Here is an 8,800-nt window from a genome sequence, read left to right as displayed (position 1 = left end):
TAGTTTCATAAAAACTATTTATTTAAACATTTCAATTCAGGGTTAAATATGAATCAAAGTTTCATCGAACAAAGGAGTGTTTTAAACAGTCATGATGTCATGTATCGAGTATCGAGTACTACTTTGCTGCTTGGGTAAGGCCACTGGCTCTAAAGTTGTAACAGAAACATTCTTCACAGTAAGAAGGGGAGTTTACAGATGCCTTCGCCATTTGGAGTGGACAGCTAGTGAACACACAGTTGAACACACAGTGTTTCAGGGAGAGAGAAGTTCCTCCATCAAGTTTCCTACAATTTCTGGATGATAATAGATGATGCTCCACCACCTCCATTGCAGATACCTGCCAGTCCGTACTGGCCTGACTTCAGGCTGTGTACCATGTGACCCACGATTCTCGCCCCAGACATCCTGACAGCAGAAAGAGAAAACACAGTATCAGTGATCATAACATTTGATCTATATACATTTATATCGTGCAGCTACAATTCACCCTGAAAAGTATCAACACTGAAAGTAAGCTGAAGGTAATTCTGAAGCAAAAATGGGATTGTCGGCCAAAGGCAAATAAGATATGTATGAAATCATACAGTCATTAGAGTTTAGTACAAAAGAAATACAAAGAAGAAATGCTAATTCATTACGGTCCTGAAAAACCAACAAACTACTTAGTTGAAACGTTAAAAACAAGCACCCATAGTGTTCTGAGCTATGTTTGGAATGTAGGTATACTTTGTGTAAAGATTTCTCGTTTGGATAATTTGTCTGAACTTCTGTCTCTTACTCGACTGGATCAGATTAAAATAATAGCAGAACAAAACTCTGTTTCCACGTCAAAGGGAAGGACTATATGGAGGAAATATTTTTGGGAAACACCTTGTTCCTCATTTCAGCTCTGTTCCTCCTGAAAAAAGCCAAGTGGTTTTGTTCTTTTCTCCTCATCCCAGGTCACACCCAGACAGTCACTGAGTCTCCCTCAGCTGCTTACCCGATGGGGTGTCCCAGTGACACGGCTCCCCCGTTCACGTTGACTTTCGTGGGGTCGATGTCCAACATCTTGATGTTGGCCAGCACGACCACGCTGAAGGCCTCGTTGATCTCCCACATGGTGATGTCCTCCTTCTTCAGCCCTGCTGCATCCAGGACCTGACACACAGACACACGATGGAAGCAGTAGAACAGCAGCACTGTGGTTCAGGATGGGGCATATTTGTCATTTTGCTCAAATAATTCAAGCTCTTTTGGACTTAAATAGTATATTAAATATATATGCCACTGTTTTGAACCGGATCATTCTGATCATTCAGGTTCTCTTTTGTGCATTTACAACCACAACACACACACACAAACATAGAATTATTGCTTAATGGTTGTATATCTCTGCCAACCAGTCAAGTTGCATTTTACATCCATGTTTGTCCAAAATGTCATCACTTCATAATTTGATCCTATTAGACTTTGGTGTGAATTTGTGGCAAATATGAAGAAATCATTTGCTGATCGTGTTTCGGACACCCGGGTCATTAAAATACAAAAATAGGCAAAATAGTCGCTAAACTCTGACACTGAGCAGTCTGTTGTCTCGCTTTTCTTATTTGCAAAGAACAGTATACAAACATTCTGGCAGTGACTTCTCAGTTTTAGCTGTTTTAGCACTGTCACCAGAAGAACTGACAAACGTCTCTGGTGACAGATCATATGAGCAGTCAATAACGTGAGCCATCAACATTTAACCTGGCTGTTGTAGGCAGCCGGTGTCTGCACTCATAACAAGTGTTCTATAGTCTCAACTGGGCATGGGTCAATAAGTCACTGTGATCCTGGCCAACATAATCGTAGTCATCCTGATAATCATTACAAAATGCTTAAAACTCTCAAAATGGCACTAAAACATCCTGGAATCACTTTACCGTACCATTCTGTTAGGAAACAAACATTTGTATTGCATCACAGATAGGATACATCTTTTTTTCGTGAACATATTTCGTAAAAAAAAACAATAGTAAACAAGGTAATCATAAGGGCCTCCCGCATAGGATACAAAAATAACATAGTGCAAGTTCTTTCTTTCTTACATAATAATTCCTGTAATCCAGCTCCATCTCACTTCTGTAGCATGTTAGGGAGCCAGGCAGCTTTTTCATGTCACTCATAAGGATATTTCCCATTATCGTGATTCACCACCATCAACTTATTGATGGTTTTGAATTGTGATCCGTAGTAAAATCCTATATTGTCCAATCCCTAAAAACAACTTCAACAGAGTGATATGTCATTTCTCTCAGCAGATCGCGTCACATAAGTCTCAAGAGTCACATTCTCTCAGATAAACTTTCATCCAAATCATGTCAACAGCTTCAGCTGATTTTGTACAATAGTGCAGTTTTGAATCAGGCCAGTCAGTGTACATATTCTATCAGCATTTAGGTCAATTTAAGCATCGGACCAGATGTTACTAAAACCTACCGTTTACATCGACCTGTACTCACCTTTGGTACAGCGAATGCAGGAGCAATGGGGAAATCAATGGGCGCAACAGCAGCATCAGCAAAAGCTATGGAAAAAACATTACATATCAATCTTGCAATGTAATAATTACTATGACAAATAAAAAGGTTCTGCTTAATGATTTGGTAATAGGAAGTTTTATTTTCATTATATTTATTTTTTATATTTAATTTGAACAGGTATTTTTATGTGATGGCTTTTGCACTGTTCTAACTGCCCAAACACACATCCGACAAACATTTAAACTAGCATAGCGACTTCTCTGACTATTGACTTTTATAATAAATGCAACCTAACATACGTTTTATCTGTAGATCTGCCGTGTGTCAAAACCTCATTTTCCATTAAGCTCTGCAAGAACAGCTTAGAGTGAGAGAGTGTGAGTGTGAGTGTGAGTGTGTGTGTGTGTGTGTGTGTGTGTGTGTGTGTGTGTGTGTGTGTGTGTGTGTGTGTGTGTGTGTGTGTGTGTGTGTGTGTGTGCGCGCGCGTAAAGCTTACAGACAATCCTGGCCAGTGGAGTGACGTTGAGTCTCTTTGCAGCATCTGCTGTCATTAAAACGAGAGCGGCTGCTCCATCGTTCAGTGTGCTGGCATTGGCCGCCGTCACTGTGCCTGAAGAGCAGGTGAAGAGAACAAAATGTACATTCAAATAAAAAAATAAATAATGATTACCATTATTACTTTTCCCTCCAAAAAATGGTTTTACGGTTGAAATTGACAAGAGCATGCAATTACATTCCAAAGAGAATTGGCAGCAGGAGAGCACAACTTGAATACCAAGCATAGTAGTATGATTATGAGTCACTACAGGATGGAAGGTTCTGTAAATGAGCACGACATTTAAAAATGTGCAAAATGGAAGTACGTAATGACAGCATCGTTACCATTCTCTCTCTGGAACACGGCCTTCAGTTTGGGAACTTTGCTGAAGTCGACCCGCCTCCACTCTTCATCCTCGGACACGACCACATCAGGTTTGCCTGCAGAACCATATCCACATCAGATATGCTCGGCTACATTTAGTAAACGACCAACGTTCGCGAGCCCTAGACCAACTCGCTGTACCTCTCTGGGGAATGCTGACTGGCACGATCTCCTTGGCCAGCACGCCGGACTCGTACGCCGCTTTGCTGCGGCTGTACGAGCCGATGGCGTAGGCGTCCTGCTCCTCCCTGGTGATGCTGCTGTTCTTGGCTGTGTTCTCTGCACAGTTGCCCTGTTACAGGCAGCGAGGCCAAAGCAAAATCAACAGGTCAAACATGAAACCGACCAAATCACACATCCGATTTCAGCGCTGAAAAAAAAATGCCCAAAGTATAAATGTATAGACCCTCTTCCTTCTCAGGCTCTGTAAACACACACTGCAGGAAATTACAGCTGTTTTGCTCCACACACATGTATGTGGCAGCTACATGCTAATGTATGGTTAGGAGATATAGAGATATATATATAAAAATGTCCTATTCAAACGTCATCTCCAAGAAAAATGTAAATATATGACATGGTGATATTAGCTTGATAGTTACCATGTGGAATTTGTTGTAGACGTCAGTGAGTCCATCCTTGACAATGAGGTCTTCCATCCTCACTCCTCCGTATGTTGGGGTATCTCTGGACATCACATAAGGTACGTTGGACATGCTCTCCATGCCTCCTGCCACCATCACGTCCTTAAATCACACAGACAGCCACACACTTATATGCAGCAACATCTACAGTCTACTGTATCTTATTATGTTTGACAGGATTTGATCATTACAGAAACTCTGTCAAAGAACTGAAAGCTGTGTAGTCTATGATGACCATACTGTACCAACGTGCAAACAAAACTTGTTTTTGGTCACAACAAAGTGTTCCTGGATCTTGCCAGGGATCAGATTCGTGTTTTTATTTGCACTCGAGCGAGCAGAAGAGAGTGTATTCAATGCTACCTGGTGTCCACACATTAGACTCTGAGCTGCCAACATGATGGCCTTCATTCCGGAGGCACAGACTTTGTTGATGGTGGTTGCTGGAGTGCTGAGGGACAAGCCTAAAGATACAACCAGACATATTTGAATCAGCAAAAAATAAACAGATACAACTTATATTATCTTGACCTTCACTCAGTTATGCATCTGCACAGGGGAACTGCATATTTGACAATGGTGTTATAATATTTCAGAGTGAACCGTCAATCATAGCTGTAATGTTTCTAATATGTAGGTCACGTTAGCTTCCAACCTTCCTGTAACCTCTTGTATCAATAATGATATAAGAGGTCTCTCTAAGCTGCTGGAGATAGACCTTGTGTCACCTTGGAGCTGCAAGCTTTTTGTTTTCATAGATCACAGCCTCGGTCATGCGTGAATGAAGTGCAGCTTTCAGGTTATGAATGTATATTAGCTGCTCACAGATAAGGCTGGGAGATATGGTCACAGTCTTCTCTCCCGATATAGGTCATTTCATATCTAGACAACGACATGTATCATGATGAGAATCTTTGGAATGAAGGTGACACTATACTGGTGGAGTCATACCTGCTCCGAGCAAGGCTTGTCTTGTGGGGGCCTGGCCTTCTCCTGCCTGAAGCACGTTGCCCATGTAGACTTCCTTCACCTCCTCAGGAGCGATTCCTACACACCAGGAACATAAAGTCAACTCACTGAATATACACAGAGCTATCTTCTCTTTGATGCAGCACTCCACCTACTCATGTATACAGGTGATCTGCTACATCTGGAGTATTAGCTCAGCCATGCATGCACACACATATCACTGAACACGATCAGCTGATGTTACATCAAGGCCTAAATGAAAGCGAACAGTTCTCGCCAAACAAAGTGAACCAACACACCTGCTTTGTCTATGGCTCCCTTAATGGCGATGGAGCCCAGTCTGGTGGCTGGCACCGCTGCCAGGCTGCCTCTGAAGGACCCCATTGGAGTGCGGACTGCACTGACGATGACGACTTCCTGAAACCAGGCATGATTAAGTCTGCACTTTAAGTGTGCAGTCCTAACATTTAATTGTGATGAGGTTATACAAGTTACTGTACTCACATTGAGCGAAGGGCGAGACGTGTAGGTTCTCGAGAGGTACCTGTGAGCCTACAATGGCAGGACAAAGATGGGGATAAAGCATCTATCTCATCGTCACACGTTCCAGTAAAGTCTGCTGGTCAACCTGAAGCGCCTTGATGTCATTCTGGGCCAAATTCAGTTTCAACTCAAGCAAGTAACGTGAGAGATACGTTAGCTATGCTAATAACAAGGGCGCACACAAACAGCTGGCGTTAGCAGAGTAAACAGTCAAATTGTTATTTAAGGTAACGTTAGGTGTCGTGTCGGTCAAACCTGTACCTGTCACCCGTTAAAAAGACCCTCTGTTGGGCTTTTTCATATAGTCAGTTAAGCTAGCTACTATTGTTGCTTTACTTGTTAATATATTTAGTTTGTAGAGAAGCAGCCTTTGTTGAAACACCGTTGAGAAAAACTGTGACATTAGAACACTAAAGCGCTCGAGCCACTTTGAGTTCTCAGTGTGTTCAAGCTGTTTCATTACTTTGGTCAAGGACGACACAAAAAGGTTAGCTGAGCTGTTGTAAGTGAACCACCAGGGCCTTGTGTTTACAGACAGACCGTCATTACAGCATTCCTCTGCAGTATAACAACAACGCAGACGAACCCAAACGAATCATTTATACACGCTTTCACTTACCAGGCGTTTACAAAATTGCGTGCGCATGGTTAAAAGTCCACTGGATGACATTTTGGACTGTGAGATTCACACACTTCACCTTCAAGCATGTAGCAGGAGGGTTAAAACGCCTCAGCCAATCACAGTAGGAGGTGTGTTCCCTCGACGTCATCGTTGGCTGGGCATTGTGGTTGATGTAGTTTTTCCCAATGACATCCCACAATACATGATGTGGAGTAATTGATTACATTATTTCAGCATTAATGGTCCGTGTACGTTTTTTCGTCTGTTTTACCGTTTAATCGGTACAATACAGACATACCACGTTTTTTTCGTTTTAAACCAAAAACGGAGAAGCACAGACATATTTCCGTTTTTGTTGTCTGAATCTAAAAACGAGAGAACCAAAGTTACATAACGAGCCGATTTTGGTTTTTGCGAATCCCTTTAAAAAGAGACGCAAAGCACGACAGGTAACCCGGAAGTAAGACTATTTCAAAATAATAGTCAAGGCAATAGAATGATCGTATGCAAGACATTCTACTTCCCATGAAAACATTCAGAAACCAGTTGTGTTTGTTTGTCCTACAGCGCCTCCACCTGGAGGAGAGGAGCAATGAGCATCAATCACAGCAGCCAGTGCAGCGCCACAGATACAGTGAACTAACGGGGCTTTCTTTATGACATTCAATCAACGTGATGGAGAGGTGCACAGTCACAAACAAACACTTTTCTTTGTTTTTCTGTTCAAATAACAAAAATATGTCCATAATACTCTTCAAGGTATACACATCTGGATCAAAATCATTTAGAAATGTGTTTTTCTATCTTGTTGTATGTTTGTTGTTTTCATTGAGTGACTCTTATATCAGCCTTAATCATGAACAGTAGCTGTGAAACAATACGGAGAGCTCATGGCTCAGTAGCACAAGACGTGGTTTACAGTTTGAAGCGAGAGATACAGTACAGAGCAGGTAACACTCTCAACAGATGTGGATATTATGGGATTAATCCCAGTGAGTATAGCATATGATGAATCCATTTCTGTGATGTATTGCAGAGCCCTGATGTAGCTGAAATGAAAGTTTGGAAGAAATATCAATATTAGCAGAAGATTCGTATTTATGTGATGATTGTGTGATGAGGTTGGCAAATGTGTCACAGTTGTTTGCTGATTTAGGAATTATCGGAAGCAAACTGTCTGGATTTGTTTGAATTAAACTTTGAAGGAAAATGTATTTCCATCCAAGGGAAGGGTGCATTATGGGAAAATGCATATTGATAAAAAGAAGCAATGGAACTGAAATATTTAGCCTCAATCATTAGAAGATCTCTTACATTTCAATCAACTCATTTTCTCAGTTTTCCTAACATTATTTTATGGGTTTCCTCATCTTTACCAGAGACAAGATTCCTGCTGTATTTTCATTGTCAAACTTTGTTTTGTAGTTACTGTAATCTGGACTTTACCACATCAATTGGCCAACAGGATCCTAAATCAAGGATCATATTCAGAGGGTTTTTGTGAGGTGATGTTTTATCCAAACTCTTGCATGAACATTTGTCTTCATCAGACACAGTATTACGACAATAAAATAATATTACTAGTATCACACCATGCCATGTGTATATTTCTGCTTCATGTGGTTCATTTCCCAAAATGTTGGATTACTTTAATATATATACTTATCAATATGAAGCAACACAAAACAGAACAAGACATGTTTTTGGGACCATGAATGCAGCTTGTGGGTAAGAAACACGGAGTGGGCAGTAAGAGGCAGATGTGATGTGAAATGCAACAGCAGCCCTGTAACTGATATCCAGATGTTGTTTCTTGTGTGTTGACATAATGATGTTTTTGAATTTCAGTTTAAGTTAATTGAATTATGAATTTCAGAATCAGAATCAGAATCAGAATCTGTTTATTGCGATGGTATGTTGAACATACAAGGAATTTGACATGATGGGAGGTGCATAACATTTAACAATTAACAACAATCAACACAGTGCAAAGTAGAAACATATTAACATTTACAGAAAGATATAAAATAAAGTAAAATATAAAATAAAGTGAAATATAAAATATTTCAGATAACAGGACTATAAACAAGTGAGATGTAAGTGTAGTGTAAAAGTGTTGAGTGTAATTAAATAAGAACCTAGAAGGGATGTGCAGGGGAGTGACCCGTAGGAAATTGTCCTGGGGATGACAGTCAGTGGGGGACCCGGGTTCTGTTAATGAGCCCGACTGCATACGGGAAGAAACTGTTCATGTGTCGTGAGGTCTTGGTCCTGATGGACCTCAGCCTCCTGCCAGATTGAAGGGGCATGAACAGTGTTTGTCCAGGGTGAGAGGGGTCGGCTACAATCTTTGCTTGCAGACAGCTGTAACCTACATTAACCTACAGCCTCCGTCAGCAACCTGAAGCCACTGCCTCCACCTATCGTTACAGTTGCAGCCTTCTGCCAGAATCTGCAGCCGCCTCCACCTTCACATTCTGGTAGTAAGCTGCAACTAGAACCTCCACCGAAAGCCTCTGCCAGCATCTTGCATTTACCGCCTCCACCTGCAGGTTGCTGGCAGTCAACTGTATCCTAAATCTCCACCTACCGC

The 8,800-nt window shown here is 41.4% G+C and overlaps 1 protein-coding gene across 1 annotated transcript; it reads right to left on the bottom strand.

Moving 5' to 3' along the window:
• acat1 (acetyl-CoA acetyltransferase 1) lies at positions 1–6,314 on the bottom strand. Its single transcript, XM_079172260.1, has 12 exons — positions 6,205–6,314; positions 5,547–5,594; positions 5,342–5,459; positions 5,025–5,120; positions 4,437–4,537; positions 4,032–4,175; positions 3,571–3,721; positions 3,390–3,485; positions 3,004–3,117; positions 2,487–2,551; positions 986–1,143; positions 1–408 (listed from the first exon to the last, which is right to left on the bottom strand). The coding sequence occupies exons 1-12, from the start codon at positions 6,253–6,255 to the stop codon at positions 288–290; spliced, it is 1,263 nt and encodes a 420-aa protein (XP_079028386.1). The 5' UTR covers positions 6,256–6,314; the 3' UTR covers positions 1–287.
• Between the last annotated feature and the right edge of the window lie 2,486 nt (positions 6,315–8,800).

Source organism: Pholis gunnellus, assembly GCF_910591455.1.
Source record: "Pholis gunnellus genome assembly, chromosome: 13".
Classification (NCBI taxonomy): Eukaryota; Metazoa; Chordata; class Actinopteri; order Perciformes; family Pholidae; genus Pholis; species Pholis gunnellus.
Note: the sequence above shows the minus strand (reverse complement) of the source record. Positions and strands in the feature narration are given on the sequence as shown.

Bases quoted from the DNA above. Each gene is read 5' to 3' on its own strand.
- acat1 (XM_079172260.1), bottom strand. From the start codon at position 6,255: ATGTCATCCAGTGGACTTTTAACCATGCGCACGCAATTTTGTAAACGC. The intron at 5,460-5,546 runs GTGAGTACAGTA...GCCTGGTTTCAG, and splicing joins CGTCTCGCCCTTCGCTCAAT to GAAGTCGTCATCGTCAGTGC. The intron at 2,552-3,003 runs GTAAGCTTTACG...TTTTTTCCATAG, and splicing joins TCCACTGGCCAGGATTGTCT to CTTTTGCTGATGCTGCTGTT.